Raw genomic sequence first — 19207 nt, 5'->3', positions numbered from 1 at the left:
TATCCAGGACCCAGAGTAATAAGCTCTGATGGCCATTCCAGAAAGAGAGCTCCAAAATTGCTTTGAAGGATGGACTAGGCACTGGCATTGATGCATAGCTTCCTAAGGAGAGTATTTCAAAGGCAACCATAGTGATATTCAGCAATGAGATACACAGCACCTTTTCTAGAATGAGTTCACAAACTTAATTGTCAGACCTCATATATACGGTGATGGATGTGAGTTAACTTGATTGCAGTAATTATTTCACAGTGTATATACCAAATTGTCACATGGTACACCTCAACTATATTCATTTGTCAATTATACCTTAATAAAATTGGAAAAAATAAAACATAATAAATTTTTTTAAAAAGAGGGAGAAACCGTGGGAAGCAATATCCATTTTCAAAATTTTAGAAATTCTGTCTTCTTAGTGGACAGCTCAATCTGTGCATCTTGAAAATGAGGTCCCCTAAAGTGCAGATGCTTGCTATCTAGACACATTTAGAGGTTTACATGAAATATTAGCCAGAGAAACAAAAGCATGGTTTATTCTCAGAAAAGCTGTGTATTTCCTCAGAACAGCTATTAAATTCTTAAAAATCTATAATTCTCTGAGCTCAGTGCCACTGAGCAATAGGAAAAATGCAGAGTCTCCAGATGCCATCTGCTTAATCAAAATAGTTTACCACTAACTTCTGTCCTGAATAAATCAGCAAGGCTCTGATAGTTGTGTATGTTCGACTTTAGTGTGGTTAGAGGCCTTCTGCATTAAGGTACAACTAGGGATACAATAGGGGGCGCTTTCAAAAGTCCATAATATGAGGCTATCTAATCTTTTTCAGATTTCTATGACTTAGTACCAAACGCATATCCGGCATTAAGTAAATAATTGTTGGAATGATTGGATGAACCTAGCTATCAGATGATATTTAAACAAATTAAATGCCCATACTCCACATCTAAAAGTTCCATAAACTAATATTGGTTACAGAAAGAAAGACTTTTTTAAAAAACTCAGTCTTGATTTAGCATGCAATGACTGTAACTTGCAAAATCCTGAAGATACCCTTACCTGATGAAGCATACACAGGAAGCTGGGCATGTCGTCCTTCTTATAACTAAGTTATCTTCTCCTCCTCTGCAGTGAGTGTATTCTTACTTTCCATATTTAGGCAAGACCTCAAAATGCTTATTGGCATAAAGTTAGGCCCTGCAAATTCAAGTGTGCTGGTTAGCTAACTAGACAAAACAATATTTGCTGAAAACTTTCTGATGGACCCTGCCTGATGGACACACTCATATTATTCCTTACATACGGGCACTAAGATCTCATCTTTACTACCAGTTTACTAGCATGGAACAAAGTGATGGCAGATATATTTTCAAATATGCCAAGTTTGAAGGATTGCAGTACAATTTGGTCCATTGGCAGAATGTTCTAAGTGGCCTATGCTCGCACGACTGTGAGTTTGTAGAGATAAAAAGGGTTTTGTAGCTGGTAATGAAAAGGACACTAACATTTACAAACAGACTTGCCAGTAAGTTATTCCTACATTTTTCTCATTTTAAATGTTTATATAGATAGTCCACGAGGTAGGTATTACTTTACTTTCTGCAGATGAAGAAATGGGCATAAAGACAGTAAGGAATTGTCTAAGGTCATGTAATTACTAAGCAGCCTACCTGCAATCACACTCCAGATGTGTGAAAAATAGGTCAAACTCCAAAGCTCATGCTCTTTCCATGCAGCACATGGGGATAAATCTATTCTAGGCAAAACCAACTAAAGAGAGGCAGAAAAATGTTAAATAAACAAACAACTAAGTACTTGTCATAACAATATTAATATTTGTTTAGTGTTTCCTAATTATTAGTAGTATTTTTTTTTTTTACCATGGCTTCACAGCTCACAGCAACCTCAAACTTTTTAGGCTCAATTATCTTGCCTCAGCTTCCCAAGTAGCTGGGACTACGGGGTAATCCACCCACCTCCGCCTCCCAGAGTGCTAGGATTACAGGCGTGAGTCGCCATGCCTGGCCAGTGTTCCCTAATTATTTCATTTGCAGTACTAGGATAGCTACCATCAAAGCAGAGCTATCACAACAATTTTGAATCGAGAATAAAGTAAGCAAAGAAAATCAACAAAATAAAAAACCTTAGACCCAGAAACAGTACTAAAGTTGAGAAGATTTATTAAAGGTATTCTTTTTATAATATTTCTTATTAGTACACATGATTCCAATTGCAAATATTTTTTTACCATTCATTCAAATACAGTATAACAATTTATTTAATATAAATATATATATATATACACAAAATGTTACAAGGACCCTAAGAAGTTTTTGATCAATAAAGCCATGAATTTAGAAAGTAAAAACTAAGATTAAATACTGAAAATTGAGATAAAAACCACCATACAGATAACTTTATGGAGTTCTTCAAAGTACAACCTTCAGGAAAAATCTTTCTATGTACATCTTCACGTTATCATCAAACTTGATATAAAAAGTGCTACTTGCCAGAGCATTGAATAATAAAAATATATATGGAACTTCAGAAAGAATTCAAGCTCAAATGCCAAAAAAAAAAAAGAGAAGAAAATGAAAGCACCATTTTAAAGCACCTAAAAACACCACACATAGTTCACTAATATTGTTCTGACTACAGTGACCAGTATTTATTAACAACCTCTCTCCCTAACAAGGAGATTATCAGATTTATTCATGGTATTAACAACCAATTTCAACTAGTTATGCCAAATGTACAGGTGGTATCGGCAAGTGAAAAGGGCAAAAGAAAGGATCAGGTCATTAAAAAGAATTATTCTCCAGGAACTTGCTTACCCAAGCAAAGTTACTAAGTATCTTTCCAATTATATGTATTCTTAAGGTCAAAATGTCAAACTGCTTCCTTAATATAAGATCCCACAAGTAGAATACTGTCTTTATTCCTTTTTTTTTTTTTTTTTTTTTTTTTTTTGTAGAGACAGAGTGTCACTGTACCACCCTCGGGTAGAGTGCCATGGCGTCACACGGCTCACAGCAACCTCTAACTCCTGGGCTTACGCGATTCTCTTGCCTCAGCCTCCCGAGCAGCTGGGACTACAGGCGCCCGCCACAACGCCCGGCTATTTTTTTTGTTGCAGTTTGGCCGGGGCTGGGTTTGAACCCGCCACCCTCGGCATATGGGGCCGGCGCCCTACTCACTGAGCCACAGGCGCCGCCCATGTCTTTATTCCTTGATCACAGATAAAGTTTTTTAAAGCTGTGACATATAAGGATCTTTGATCTTCATCAAATCATACACAAAGTCTTTCATTATGCCCTTAACAAAACAAGCATCATCTAGAAAAGGTCTGGCCTATGATCTCCCAACCCCATGCCATAGTTGAGTATGATTCTGGCAACATTTAATTAATTTTAAATTATATTCATACAGTCCCCATTATGGAACATAGATAACATAGTAAACTATTATGCCAGTAAGCCATATAATTAGGATAAAATTACATTATATTTAGGTAGCTACTTATAAATTGGAAACAAACAGGAAACTACAATCTTGAACATATTATTCAAAATGGCAACCAGTTAATCCTTTGAGAAAAGAGTTTTTAGCGTTAACAGTACCAGATCCGTTGTCTTAGTTAAATTTATATAGGCAATTCACCATAAACCTAGTCCTGGCTATCTGCAGGGGAGAGAAGGCACAGCAGAAAGGTAACTAATTGTTCCAGTTTCTAGTCATGAGAAAATAACCACTTACAAACAGACTAAGGAACCAATCAGAGGTTGCATATCAATGCTAAAGATAAACATTAGAAAACTGTTTTAAAAAATGTAAAATTTAAGGCAATATGAATCTAGAGACATGAACATTCACTTGGTCCTTAATTCCTAATTTTATTCTGTTGCCTTACTGTTCTAATATGGCAAATATCCCATTTAAAATTATCTGTTGTGAAACTTCTACATGCACAGGCAGGCACTTTGAAACCAAAATTCCATAACACTTATATTGTCCATACTCAATGTAAGGCCCCCAAAACCAAGGGCATAGACTTCTTTGAAATATTTATGCTGATTTCTCCTGCACAAGGAAAATTGCCTACCAAGTGTTCTTCTTTCACAGCTAGTCATAAAGAGCCTACGCATCGATATTCACACCCATTGAATCCTACATGGTGTGTATCCCTCTGAGGTCACTGTTGCCGATGAGCCATGGAGTTCATAGACACGCTTTGCTACCCCTTTTTTCTTACTGCAGTCAGTCTTGCTTGGTTTTGACTGTTGTTCTTCTGTGGGATTCTGATTACAAGTTTCCCGGGGTTTCAACAAATTGGGTCTTTCCTCAGATTCAAAATGTAAGAGGAGTGACTTAGCTACAGATTCCAGCTCCTTGTGGCCAACCGGAGGTACTTTGTTCTCACAGCTGTCAGCAGGAGTAGAGGGCACACTGAAATCACCGTGAAAATCACTGGCCAAGTTGCAGATACTTTCGACACTATTCTTGAGAAGATTTACATCATTGTTGCATCCTATGCAAGAGGAAGAGGGGAAAGTTAATCTTTTTAGTTTTTACCAGGTATACCAGTCATATATTACTTTTATATGACTCTAGATATCTTTTTAGTCAAAATGACCCTATCAAGACAATTCCAAACTATGTAAGATTTAGTCAACCAAAATGCTTACCTGCTAGATAAGTATCTGGTTTATTACGATCTAACTATATAGGCAGAAATATTAAGTGGGAATTTGATTGTACAAGTTCGTATATTAGTAATTAATATCATTAATTAGATAGGCTTTAGTTAATGACTAAAAACAGAAAGGGCTAGAAATGAAAAAAAAATGTCTAAGATGTCTAAATGTCTAAAAAAAGATGTCTAAGATTCCTTAAATCCCCTGGGCTTTGGATTGAGACTAGTCAGTCCTGCCTGTTAGGAACCAGGCTGCACAGCAGGTGAGTGGCTGGAAAAGTGAGCAAAACTTCATCTGTACTCATGTCCACTCCCTATCGTTTGCATCACCACCTGAGCTCCACCCCTGTCAGATCAGCAGTGGCATTAGATTCTCAGAGTGGGAACCCTACTATAAACCATGTGTGCCAGGGATCTAGTTTTCACTCTCCTTTTGAGAATCTAATACCTGAGGATCTGTGGTAAATGTAATGCACCTGAATCAGCCTACAACCACCCTTCTCATTCCCCACAGTTTGTGGAAAAACTGTCTTCCATGAAACTGGTCCATGGTGCCAAAATGTTGAGGACTGCTGCTTTAAATTACAAAATTCTGTTTACTAATTCCATTTGTAGTACATGCCTCTCAGTGAAGACATAATAATTTGAATAGTTTGCTCTAAGCAATGTTTTAACTTCAAGAATTCTGGAGCAAGATTAATCATCTTCTTGAAATCTTGGTATCCAAAATTTTCTTCTTCTATTTGAGTTCTGAAACTTTTCTGTAAAAATAAAGTTAACAATTTTTAAAAAGTTAATAATTTTTGAAAATACATAACAGGTTACATGGCAGTAAGGTTCAGTCAATATGATTTCAATTGCCAGAATCTTATCTTTAATAAAGAGAGTTTAATTTCCTCACTATTACTTAACTCTATTTCTCTGAGCAAGACTAAAGTAAAATATAATTATTACTGTTTTTCAAAAGAAATAATAATTTTCAATTAATTTTAAATCAAAGTCTTATTGTCCTATTACATGAGAATGGAATTAAAAAAACAGTACCATTTATTACCTAATACCATAGAAGATAAATTTATTTAATTTTTAAGAGTTCAACTTTATAACATCTTTCATTTACTTCCATTTATTTATTTTAAAAAGTTTTCAAGCCATGGTAATTACTCTCCTTTTTTAAACACATCCATTATACGCTTAGTGCATATTTTTCTATTTACCTATGACATAGGAATACAATAATTTGTCTAATTCAGTTATAATTTAAAATCTTTGAGTAGATTATTAAACACGAATTTTTAGACTACAGTGACTAAACAGTAGCAGCAAGGAACAAGTATGTTAACATGAATCATTTTTATGCAATTCCTCATCTACTACTAAAACTGGTAAGTTATGATATCCAAGAGGAAGTAGTGAAAGAGCTATTGTACAAGTTTCAATTTAACATGCACAAAGGATGAAAACTAAAATATCTACCAGTGAACTGATAAAATACACTAAACAAAATTCACCAAAAACAATTTAAAGCTTCTCTTACTATTTTCCATTCAGCAAAGATGTTTTCAAGAGATCTTATCAATCCCATGGCATTAGCTTTCATCTGTTTGGTAACCTATACATAATGTTAAAATATTTTAGTATATGGAACCGGATTTTTTTTTCCATTTTTATTTTTTTATTGTTGGGGATTCATTGAGGGTACAATAAGCCAGGTTACACTGATTGCATTTGTTAGGTAAAGTCCCTGGAACCAGATTTTTAAAAAGTTCTAGTCTAGAAGCCAGAAAACCTGAGTTCTATTTTTGCAATTAAATAGCCCAAGAGAATCTAAATCATATAAGTAGAATTTCTTTCAAAATAAATTACACACTGATTTATATAACAGAGTAAATGACAGAGAGTCATTTACTATAATGACAACATTTGTCTTATATTTAATATGTATTGAAATGAAATTTCTAAAACTTCCATTGGAAGGGGGTGAGGTAAGTAACATTATCAAACTAATGTTGTACACTAGATTTAACAAACCTTTACTGTTTTATTCTCAATTACAGTCTTATGTTGCATGGGGTACTGCCCTCATTTTGCAAATAAAAAAACAAATTTTAGGTCTTAACACCTAAAATTCAGAACCAGGGTGGAAACCTAAGTCTAAATCCTAAGGCTCTGTTTTTATACAGTTGAATGCTGCCCCCTATGGTACTTTCTGGCTTAATTTCTGCAAGGGGATTCTGCTTATTTAATTGTATTTACCCATAAAACTCGCCCCCCATGTCAAACTCAAATTTGCTCTACGTGGTAAAAAAGGAACAATCAAATTCTTTTTCCCCTCTGACTCCAGCTTTAAAATTGTAACTTGCATTTGAGCCTATTTTCTCTTTCTTGGGATTTTTTTTTTTCCTGTAGGTTCTTATATGAGTTTTAACTTAAAATAATATGATAAGCTAAAAGTTAAATAACCGTGAATAACAAAGTATGGTTTTCACATACTGTATAAATAAAATGAAAGGAAGGATGTTAGAGTTCTGCAAGAAGATACAGATAGTGGAAATTATATACTGGATAGGCCTAACCTATTGCTGTTTATTTCAAAACGGTACCAAAGCTGACACCTGCACCTCCTTCAACAGCCTACTAAGCAAATTCACATAGATTATTTCATCTCCACTTTTCATTAGTTAATATTACACCCCTTTGCACTTATTGCCAGCAGAAATTCTTTGCAATAGTGAAAGACTGCAAAAATAGTGATTCTTTGCAAATAGTGATCAAGTGTTTAGTGATAAACAGTGCTGCTCCTGGGCAAAACCAAAAGTGATATGCCAGGAGTGGTTTGAATGAGCTCTAACAGTCCAACATGCCCCTTTCTTCAAAGCTGCATTATAGAACCAAAATCAGCCTCATGTCTATCGGAACAGGATTAAACCTCAAAACCTTAATTCAGTGACACTATAAGCACCTTTTGAATGTGTTTTTATGTTTTATAACAAGCAGGCCAGGTGCGGTGGGGTGGCTTAGACCTGTAATCCTAGCACTCTGGGAGGCCAAGGCAGAATGGATTGCTGAAGCTCAGGAGTTTGAGACCAGCCTGAGCAAGAGTGAGACCCTGTCTCTACTAAAAATAGAAAAACTAGCTGGGTGTGGTGGCGGGTGCCTGTAGTCCCTCCTACTCAGGAGGCTGAGGCAAGAGTTCAAGGCTGTGAGCTAGGCTGGACAGCCAGCACTCTCTAGGCTGGGCAATAGAGTGAGACTCGTCTCCTAACAAAAAAAAAAAAAAAAACAAGCAAAGTGAGAGAAGCAGGTGCATACAGAGGAATGAGGACATGTACACTCGAGAAGAGTGACTTAAGATTTGCCAGGCACTTTTCTTAGCATTTTCATATATATTATTTCTTTTTTTTGTTTTTCTCTTCCTTTTCTCTCTCTCTCTCTCTTTTTTTTTCGAGACTGGGTCTCACTCTATTGCCATAAGTAAAGTGCCCTGGCATCACAGCAACCTCAGACTCCTGGATTTAAGCAAACTTCCTTTCTCAGCCTGTCACAGAGTCTTAAGCTGTCACCCTGAGTAGAGTGCTGTGGCGTCATAGCTCACAGCAACCTCCAACTCTTGGGCTCAAGTGAGCCTCTTGCCTCGGTTTTATCTATTTTTAGTAGAGACCAGGTATCACTTTTGCTCAGGCTGGTCATGAACTCCTGAGCTCAATCAATTTACCTGCCTCGGCCTCTCAGAGTGCTAGTATTACAGGCATGAGCCACCTTGCCCAGCTGATCATCCCCATTTTTAAAATGGAATAATTGAAGCTTATATAAATTACTCAAGGCTACATAGAAAGTAGGAGAGCAATGTAATGTTCAATATTTTTCCCCAGTTCTGAGATAGAGTTTGGGCAGAAATAAATCTATATAGACCCATAGTATGAGGAAAGAGATGGAGAACCCCTGTGGCTTACATAGTTACCACTCAGCTAAGATGAAATAAAAGTACATTTCTGCTAAGATTGCTCTAAAAAGGAAAAAAAAACTTGCTTACTCCATGCCTTCCTGAAAACCACCAGCCAGCAGGGTAGAAGCCAATAGTCCTTTAAGGTCTATTTTTCTAGAGCAATTAATAGGTATGTAAACGAGTTGACATCCCGAAGGTAAGATCTCAGGACCCTAAAAATCTAGCTCTGTCCCAGCCACCTGACTCCAGCATGAGAAACTAGACAGTGGACAGGAACGGTTTTAATAATAAGTTTTTACAATAAGATTCTGGAAGAGACAAGTCTCAGAAGTTGAACTCAGATCTGAACTTCTTTCTACTCCCTACTTCACTAATAGTAATTTTCAATAAAGAAAATTAATACATGAATGATTAATTCATAAATTAACGTTTAACATAAATTAAAGTTTAGCACATAAAACTTATTTGTGTGGCATGATGAGTTTTAGAGCTACGCAGAATACAAAATCCTGGCTACAGCCTCACAGTTTAGTAACTGGACAAGGTACTCCAGGTGAGTTTCTGAGTAATTCCTATGCTGAAAAGTGGGAATTTCCTATGCTCCACCATTATATGTAAAGTACCTAGCCCAGTAACTGTCACAGAAAATGCCAATAAATAAATAGATTACAACCTGTGTCGAAGGTGACACAAGTGACAGGTGAAGAAACAGGGTCAGAAGATTAAGTGACTATCAGCAGAAAGTGATAGAGCCAGGTTTCAAACACAGTTGTCCTAATATCAAAACCCAGACCTTTCCTAAAATACTATGTACTACGCCTAAGACAGCATTGGTTCCATGCTTTAATGTTAGCTAGAGGAGAGAAGGAAGCATATTTTAGGAAGTCACTGAAATCTTCATTGACTGAAATTCTTGATGTGAATGTCCCCGGGAAAATAGTTTAAGCCCTGAGTGGTGGCTCCCGCCTATAATCCTAGCCCAGGTGGGTGGATTGATTGAGTTCAGGAGTTCGAGACCAGCCTGAGCAAGAGTGAGATCCCATCTCTAAAAAATGCCGGGCATTGTGGTGGGTGCCTGTAGTTCCAGCTACTCAGAAGGCTGAGGCTAGGAGATCACTTGAGTCCAGGAATTTGAGGTTGCTGTGAGCTATACTGCCATGGCAATCTATCAAGGACAACAAAGTGAGACTCTGTCTCAAAAAAAAAATAAATAAATAAAAATAGCCAGGCGTTGTGGCAGGTGTCTCTGGTCCCAGCTATTTGGTAGGCTGAGGCAGGAGGATCTCTTGAGGCCAAAAGTTTAAGGTTGCTGTGAAGCTGTGACTCCACCGCACTCTACCAAGGGTGACAAAGTGAGACTCTGTCTCAAAAAAGTATATATATGTTAGTTTAAGTTACTGGATCAATAAATGTTAGTCTCCTTATTAAGCAAAAAAGAGACCTAAACAAAGGTAAGGAAGAAAAACCCAAGCAGAAAATGAACACTAGGTGTCACTGGCCCACTCTGCTCTCTGCTTAGGAGTTTGTCTACAGACTGAAGTCTCCTTGAAAATAGCTGTGCTACAATCTAGCAAAATTTTAGTAACAACAGATTAGTAACTTATTAGTAACAATATTAGTAACTTAATTAATAATTAAGTTACAGCTGTTGTAACTTAAGAATAACTTGGGAAGATATCACAATGTTAAAATATTGTCTGGTACTATACACAATATTCTTTTATTCATCTTACCTCATTTTGTGTACACTGACTTAAGAGTTCATGTTGAAGTTCTTTTGTTTTTTCTAGCCCAGAATCTAATAGGATCTTCATTCCTAAGCCTACACCGTCACGAATAGCACCCATGAATTCCTCCTAGAAAAAAGTATTTTAGCATTAACCAGTAAATTTGGGTTTTATGAGTTTTTTTAATTATCAAGTAATTAAGTTATATTTTCTGGTAATTTTAAAACTCTACTATATTCTAAGTTTATTAAATTCAATTAAAGCTGGAATAAGAAGTCTACTAGGAAATAAAATTAGCGAATCTATAGCTCTCCAAATGTAACATATAAATAATGTTTACCACCTTAGGCAGGATACAGTAACTGTTATACAGAATACAGTAACACTCCAAAATAATGCTATGTTTTAAATAGCATAACTAATTAAAAGAAGCAAATATACATTCCTTAGAATTACAATTTTTCATGTGTTAATTGGCTAAGAAAACCCTTCATAATAGATGGTTATCATCAAGCTAAGATGAGAGGTAAAGTTTGCAAAATCAGATATTACACTTAACCAACATGACTGGAAAAGTTTTAAATCTTATTGCCAAAACTATTAATAGTACAAGTTCCTTTGAAAAATAAAAAGAAGTTGTTTATCATGTTTAGTGATATTGTAGTATTATCAGAAGTCTAATGTTCCCTCAGACAAAGTCTTTGAAATGTTAGTGTCAAATTACCTGGACGCTGGCAGCTTTATTGTTACTGTTTTCCAGAAAATGTAGCTTGCTCCCTTTCAGAATTGCTAACTGTCCCACATGCTTTATGGCTTGTTGTACAATTTGGATCACTTTCTCTTGAGCTTCTTTTACCATTGATGAAATATCCGAACAGCATCCCTAGAAATTAAAAACGGACCAGGGTATCGGATATATGAGATTATATGGGGCGGTAAAGAAGAGACAAGAGACAAAAGGAAAATAAATTCTGCATCTGCTGATACAGCAACCTCATTTCGTAAAGTCTCAGTCAGAACCAAAAAGCATGCAGACCTATATCTAAGAAAGGTGATAAAATGAATAAGATATAGTCTCTATCCTCTAAGACCTTCCACACAAATAGGAGACATAAGGCAAGTATGAAATCAACTAGATATAAGACAGAATCAATAATTGAATGCCAAAAGAAAGGAATAAAATAGGTCCTTTGCTTTTGAACTTTTCCTGTCCCAATAACCATTTGCTAAATGGTTAATAAAGATATTTTCTTTTCTCAGAGAAAAGAGTTGTGGTAATTTGAATGCCTCAAAAAAAAGGCGTAATGGGTAAAGTCCAGAGTTACCAGAGTTACCAGAGAAGCAAATAAGAGAGGTGCTTAACCAAGTTTTGGGGAGATCAAAAAAACCTCATAAGGGAGAACAATGTTCAGGAAAAAAACATTTTTATTTCAATTTTAATACAAAGAATAGTCAATTAAATATTTCTAAATCTCAACTAGTAGATAACTCATTCAGTAAGTATTTGACACACAAAAATTCTATTACAATAATGGAATGCAGAAAGTCTCTTGGTAGGCACTATAGCATAAGATTTGTCTAGATATTCTAGAATATTTTGCTATGAAGTCTAATATTTTTTTTTATTTTTATTTTTTGTTGAGACAGAGTCTTACTCTGTTGCTGCAGTGTTACGGCATCATCATAGCTCACAGCAACCTCAGACTCCTAGTTTGAACAATCCTCTTGCCACAGCCTCCTGAGCAGCTGGGACTACAGGTGCCCACCACAATACCTGGCTAATTTTCCCTATTTTTCGTAGAGATGGGGTCTCACTCTTGCTCAGGCTAGTCTCAAACTCCTAAACTCAGATGATCTCTCACCTTGGCCTCCCACAGTGCTAGGATTACATGTATGAGCCACTGAACCTGGCCATAATTACCATTTTAAAAAGTGAAACCTAACCCTCGTGGTATTTTCTTATCTATTTCCCTTGTATATCCAAGGACCTCTATGGAGGAATTTGCTGACATGACAGACAACTAGGTATTCTCCAATATTAATTCCACCCTTCTTCCATAGTAATAGATCCACTGATTTTCAGCTTGGCACATAGGTATTCAGAATTTTAAAAATGTATTTTCCCATGATACTTGAAGCTAGATGTAGTCAGATGATGAAGTTATGGCCAAAGATACATAAATAGAAGTGCCATATGGTGATTTCCAGACACTTCTCTTAAAAGAAGCCGCACCCCTTTCCTTTTTTGTCACTTCTTCCACTCTGCTGCATTGATCTCAGATGGGGCTCTATTATGGTAGACCAAGAAATCAGGGGCCACACTTTGGCCACTGCAGAGGGAAGGGCGAGAAGGAACCTGGAGGCTGAGGACTGTGTGGAGAAGAGTGAGCACATTTACCTCCAGATTTTAGGTGAGAGAAAATAAGCTTCTATCTTACTTCTTCCTTATAGCCAAAGTTAATCTATAACCTAACCTAATATAAGCAGGTAAACAAAATTACTTTCCTTCTCACTATTGTCAGCAAGCTTGTGAATAATTCAGCATAAGCTAAAACACAATCTCTATGTAATCAGAGCAAGACCCTGCCGCTCTTCCCCAAGCCCCTTATTGAGGAACAGCACAATGTAATGAGAGCATGAACCCTGGGCCACGACTGCCCGAGTTCAATCCAACTCTACCATTTCCTAGTTATGTAACATTGGATGGGGTACTTATCTTCCCTGTGCCTCCTTTTCCTCATGTATAGAATGATGATAACCATAGTCCCCACTTCTGGGGTTGCTATTAGTATTAAATGAGTTAACATTTTTCAATCACTTGGAACCACTGGTACAAAGACAGCCATGTGTCTTGGTTCAATAAATCAATTATAGACATCCACAGTCTTCAAAACAGACAGCACCTTTGAAAATCTTACAGATCTAATTTTGAGGAAGATGCAGACAGGACAAAGTCAATAAATACCAAAATATGAATTCTTCTTATGATAGTAAGAAATCAATTTACCTGCAAAAATAACTGTAAGTAGCCTCCCAGTTTTTTAATTTCTTGTCTCAGTTCATCCTCAAGTTTTGCTGTGCTGGTATAAGGTAGAAAGTCACTCAGCCAATGTTTGATTAGCACCACAAGCTGCTCAAAAGCAGATGCAATCTGGACAGTAAGCAACTGAGTGGCTCGATCAGAAGAAAACACTTCGAAAGAAGGAAAATTATTGGAAGAAATAATATGATTGTCATTAAACACTTTAACATGATCAAAAGATTTATGCCAGATGTGCCAAATAATCATTGAAAACAAAGTATAATATGTGGAAAATAATCATTCATGTGAGTTAAAAGTAGTGGGATTGCTTACAGTTATCTTGGCTTTCTTCATCTTGTTCTTCATGAGCTTTGGAAATGGCAAGTAGTCCATTATAAATTTTAAGAAAATTATTCATCAGGCTATCTGCTATAGTTTTTTCTTCATCATAACTCTGTCCAAGAAAATCTAATGATGAACCAATCAGTTCTTTGCAAATTCCAGGAAGAAATGATTCTGCTGAATTTGAGTAAATGGTGCTTGATTTCTCCATTAAGCCTATGTCAACAAAAAATAGCTAGCTTAAGCCTCATTTTCAGGCATATACTGTCAAACAAATACATCAAAGCAAGCATATTATAAAATCATTGGTCAAAAAATCTGAAGTCAGCTATCCTTATTTTCAACTCACCCTTATTTCTGTATGCCAAAGTGAAAACACAATTCCATGCAGGGATCAATTAACCTCCCAACAGCATTAATCCATAGAAAGTAGTTTCCTAACTGCAATATAAATAATCCAAATATCCCATATAACCATTGGTTTAATCTCCTACTTTATTTACTTTTTGGTAGGGATTCATTTTCTCTTAACACCTCAGAAACTGTGAATTGGTGAAAACAATGACAGTTACATAAAATAAAGATAGGAATTTGATCAATTCACAAACTGGAAAACTAGACAAGAATAAGCTATCTTAAAAGGAATGTGTCAGTATCTTTACTTCATAACAGTTCCTTCTCAAGGTATACTGTAATCAACACAGGCCAAAGCCAGCTGATTATCTACAGTTAATACAGAGTATCTCTGGGAGATAGACTTTCAGAAAGCATAATTTTCTAAGCACTGTTCAAACCAGAAGTAAATGGAAAAGCTTGAAAGAATGCTCAGATCCTCTAGAAATAACTTTAACTTGGGGTGCTAATATGTGAATATAATGATTCTCATTTAAATATTAGTCTTCTGGTCCAGTCCACAGGTGATTAGAAGCAGTGAACCAAAAGGAAGGGAGACTAAAGGCATAGGGTGAGGAATAAATGTTAAAAGTCTTGAATAAAGATAAGATTTTGATTTGAGAAGAGAAAAAAGAAAAGCTGTGAAACGGAAAGCTACAGAATAATAATGAATAATGGCTACACACATATTACAGTCACTAACAGTTAACTATTCACTGTTTAAGAAGATAATTGTATTAATGCATTCTAAAATATAACATCAACATTTTAGAAAGACTTGCAAAAATCTAATTTAAAAATATGGCTTTTAATTTGGAAAATTAAGATAATCACTCAATTTCCCAAAGCTGAAAACTGCTAGATGCTGGGATTTAGCCCCTGTCTAGCCCCCAGGCTTGGTCCTCCATCCACCACTCACAGTCACCCAGACAGCTTCCTGCTAAGGGTACATGTGGGTTTCCACTCTTTTTTTTTTTTTTTTTTTGCCGGGGCCGGGTTTGAACCCACCACCTCTGGTATATGGGGCCGGTGCCTTACTCACTGAGCCACAGGCGCCACCCAAGTTTCCACTCTCTTTTTAAAAACTGCAAGAAAGCAAAGACCTCTTATATCTGACTTATCTTTAAAATTACTTTTGTAAAACATCTTACTCTCAATACTGAATAAGTAAGTTACTACCACAGATACATATCTTTTTATTTTCCTGGTTTTTGGCGCCTGTGGCTCAAAAGGCTGAGGCACCAGCCACATACACCTGAGCTGGCAGGTTCAAATCCAGCCAGGGCCCGCCAAACAACAATGACGGCTGCAACCAAAAAATGGCTGGGCATTGTGGTGGGCACCTGTAGTCCCAGCTACTTGGGAGACGGAGGCAGGAGAATCACTTGAGCCCAGGAGTTGGAGGTTGCTGTGAGTTGTGATGCCATAGCACTCTACCCAGAGCAACAGCTTGAGGCTCTGTCTCAAAAACAAAAAAACAAACAAAAAAATCCCTACAGCATATTTTTATCTACCTTAGGTTAAATAAGTACTAGGATCATAATCATTTTCCCAAAACATAATTTGATAATTAAAAAAAAAACCCGTAGCGGGAGGCACCTGTGACTCAGTCGGTAAGGTGCCGGCCCCATATACCGAGGGTGGCAGGTTCAAACCCGGCCCTGGCCGAACTACAACCAAAAAATAGCTGGGTGTTGTGGCAGGCGCCTGTAGTCCCAGCTACTCGGGAGGCTGAGGCAAGAGAATCGCTTCAGCCCAGGAGTTGGAGGTTGCTGTGAGCTGTGTGAGGCCACGGCACTCTACCGAGGGCGATAAAGTGAGACTCTGTCTCTACAAAAAAAAAAACCCGTAGCACAGTGGTTATGGCGCTAGCCGCATACACCAAGGCTGGTGGGTTCGAATCCTGACTGGGCCAGCAACACAATAATGACAACTGCAATAAAAAAAATAGCCAGGTGTTGTGGCGGGTGCCTGTAGTCCCAGCTACTTGGGAGGCAAGAGAATCACTTAAGCCCAAGACTTTGAGGTTGCTGTGAGCTGCAATGCCACAGCACTCTATCGAGGATAACATAATAAAAAATAAAAAAATAAAATTTCTTTCTTTTCCTCTAAACTTCTTCAATTTAAAGTCAAGATGAGAAGCCTATAACAAGCTCTGAAATAGCATCAACTATGAGAAATCTCCCCAAAAAGAAAAGCCCAGGACCAGATGGCTTCACATCAGAATTCTACCAAACATTTAAAGAGGAACTAGTACCTATATTACTTAATCTTTTCCAAAACATAGAAAAAGAAGGAATACTTCCCAACACATTCTATGAAACAAATATCACCCTGATACCCAAACTAGGAAAAGATCCAACAAGAAAAGAAAATTATAGACCAATATCTCTAATGAATATTGATGCAAAAATATTCAATAAGATCCTAGCAAACAGAATCCAACAACACATCAAACAAATTATACACCACAACCAGGTGGGTTTCATCCCAAGGTCTCAAGGATGGTTCGATATACGTAAATCCATAAATATAATACATCACATAAACAAATTAAAAAACAAAGACCATATGATTCTCTCAATTGCTGCAGAAAAAGCTTTTGACAATATCTAGCATCCTTTCTTGATCAGAACGCTTAAGAAAATAGGTATAGAAGGAACATTTCTTAAACTGATAGAGGCCATCTACAGCAAACTCTCAGCCAATATTATAGTGAATGGAGTAAAATTGAAATCATTTCCACTCAGATCAGGAACCAGGCAAGGATGCCCACTGTCTCCACTGCTTTTTAACATTGTAATGGAAGTCTTAGCCACTGCAATCAGGCAAGAGAAGGCAATCAAGGGGATCCAAATAGGACCAGAGGAGATCAAACTGTCACTCTTCACAGATGATATGATTATATATCTGGAAAACCCCAGGGAATCAACTTCAAAACTCCTAGAAGTGATCAAGAATTATAGTAAGGTCTCAGGATACAAAATTAACACTCATAAATCTGTAGCCTTTATATACACCAACAACAGTCAAGGGGAAAAAACCATCAAAGATTCTATTCCCTTTACAACAGTGCCAAAGAAGATGAAATATCTGGGAGTGTATCTAACTAAGGATGTGAAAGATCTCTATAAAGAGAACTATGAAACTCTGAGAAAAGAAATAGCCAAAGATGTTAACAAATGGAAAAATATACCATGTTCATGGCTGGGAAGAATCAGCATTGTTAAAATGTCTATACTACCTAAAGCAATTTACAGATTTAACGTGATCCCTATTAAAGCACCTCTGTCATATTTTAAAGACCTGGAAAAACTAGTACTTCATTTTATATGGAAACAGAAAAAACCTCGAATAACCAAGACATTACTTAGAAATAAAAACAAATCGGGAGGAATCACACCTATTGACTTCAGACTATACTATAAATCGATAGTGATCAAAACAGCATCATACTGGCACACAAATAGAGAGGTAGATGTATAGAACAGAATTGAAGACCAAGAGGTGAACCCAGACACTTATTGTCATTTGATTTTTGACAAGCCTATTAAAAATATAAATTGGGGGAAAGATTCCCTATTCAATAAATGGTGCTGGATAAATTGGCTGGCAACTTGTAGAAGACTGAAACTGGATCCACACCTTTCTTCTCTAACAAAAATTGACTCTCACTGGTTAAAGGACTTAAACTTAAGACATGAAACTATAAATATTCTTAGAGAGAAAGCAGGGGAAACGCTTGAAAAAACTGGTCTGAGAAAATACTTCATGAGGAAGACACTCCGGGCAATTGAAGCAACATCAAAAATACATTACTGGGATTTGATCAAATTAAAAAGCTTCTGCACTGCCAAGAACACACTAAGTAAAGCAAATAGACAGCCCTCAGAATGGGAGAGGATTTTTGCAAGTTATATTTCTGACAAAGGTCTAATAACCAGAATCCACAGAGAACTCAAACTTATTACTAAGCAAAAAACAAGTGATCCCATTTCATTGTGGGCAAGAGACATGAACAGAAGCTTCTCTGAAGAAGACAGGCACATGGCCTACAGACACATGAAAAACTGCTCATCATCTTTAATCATCAGAGAAATGCAAACCAAAACCATTCTGAGACACCATCTAACTCCAGTAAGAGTAGCCCGCATCACAAAATCTCAAAACTACAGGTACAGGCAAAACTTACTAAAGGCAGAATACAAACATCTACATACAATAACTAAGAAAATGCCATGAAGGCTACGTTGAACAGTTTGATGAGAATATTTCAGATTGTATATGAAACCAGCAGATTGTACCCCTTGATTGCACTAATGTACACAGCTATGATTTAACAATATAAATAAATAAATAAAAAGGAAAAAAATCCCAAAACTACAGATGTTGGCGTGGATGTGGAGAAAGGGAAACTCTTCTACACTGCTGGTGGGAATGCAAGCTCGTACGTTCCTTTTGGAAGGAAGTTTGGAGAACACTCAGGGATCTAAATGTAGACCTGCTGTTTGATCCTACAATTCCTCTTCTGGGTGTATATCCAAAAGACCAAAAATCATTTGGCAATAAAGATATTTGCACCTGATTGTTCATTGCAGCTCAATTCATAATTGCCAAGTTATGGAAGAAGCTCAAGTGCCCTTTGACCCATGAATGGATTAATAAATTGTGGTATATGTATACCATGGAATACTATGCAGCAGTAAAAAAAAAATGGAGACTTTACCTCTTTTATGTTTATACGGATGGAGCTGGAAAATATTCTTCTTAGTAAAGTATCTCAGGAATGGAAAAAAAAAGTATCCAATGTACTCAGCACTACTGTGAAACCAATTTATAATAACTCACACTTGCATATGAAAAATGAAATACAACTTTAGCCTAGGATGAAGGAGGGAAAGGGAGGGAGAGGGAAGGGGATGGGGTGAGAGGGATAGTAGGGGATATTTAGGGGGACCACAACTATGGAGCACATTGCAAGTACAAGTTGGATCGATCATGTGTAGAACACAAATGTCCTAATGCTATAATTGGATAAATGAGGTGAAAGCTATGTTAATTAGTATGATGTAAGCACTCCAATTTG

The 19207-nt window shown here is 36.7% G+C and overlaps 1 protein-coding gene across 1 annotated transcript in view; it reads right to left on the bottom strand.

The window, feature by feature from the left end:
* Nucleotides 1–3238: 3238 nt before the first annotated feature.
* Nucleotides 3239–19207, bottom strand: part of KIF14 (kinesin family member 14) — a 67096-nt gene continuing 51127 nt past the window's right edge. The window contains exons 23-29 of the mRNA XM_053605961.1: nucleotides 13720–13944; nucleotides 13372–13556; nucleotides 11089–11247; nucleotides 10371–10493; nucleotides 6229–6303; nucleotides 5314–5452; nucleotides 3239–4526 (exon numbers count right to left, since the gene is read on the bottom strand). Coding sequence (XP_053461936.1) covers nucleotides 4150–4526; nucleotides 5314–5452; nucleotides 6229–6303; nucleotides 10371–10493; nucleotides 11089–11247; nucleotides 13372–13556; nucleotides 13720–13944 — 1283 coding nt within the window. The 3' untranslated portion in view covers nucleotides 3239–4149. The remainder of the gene's footprint in view (nucleotides 4527–5313; nucleotides 5453–6228; nucleotides 6304–10370; nucleotides 10494–11088; nucleotides 11248–13371; nucleotides 13557–13719; nucleotides 13945–19207) is intronic.

The sequence above is a fragment of the Nycticebus coucang genome, chromosome 10 (genome assembly GCF_027406575.1).
Source record: "Nycticebus coucang isolate mNycCou1 chromosome 10, mNycCou1.pri, whole genome shotgun sequence".
NCBI lineage: Eukaryota > Metazoa > Chordata > Mammalia > Primates > Lorisidae > Nycticebus > Nycticebus coucang.
The sequence above is the reverse complement of the archived record's forward strand: the minus strand, read 5'-3'. Positions and strand labels throughout refer to the sequence as shown.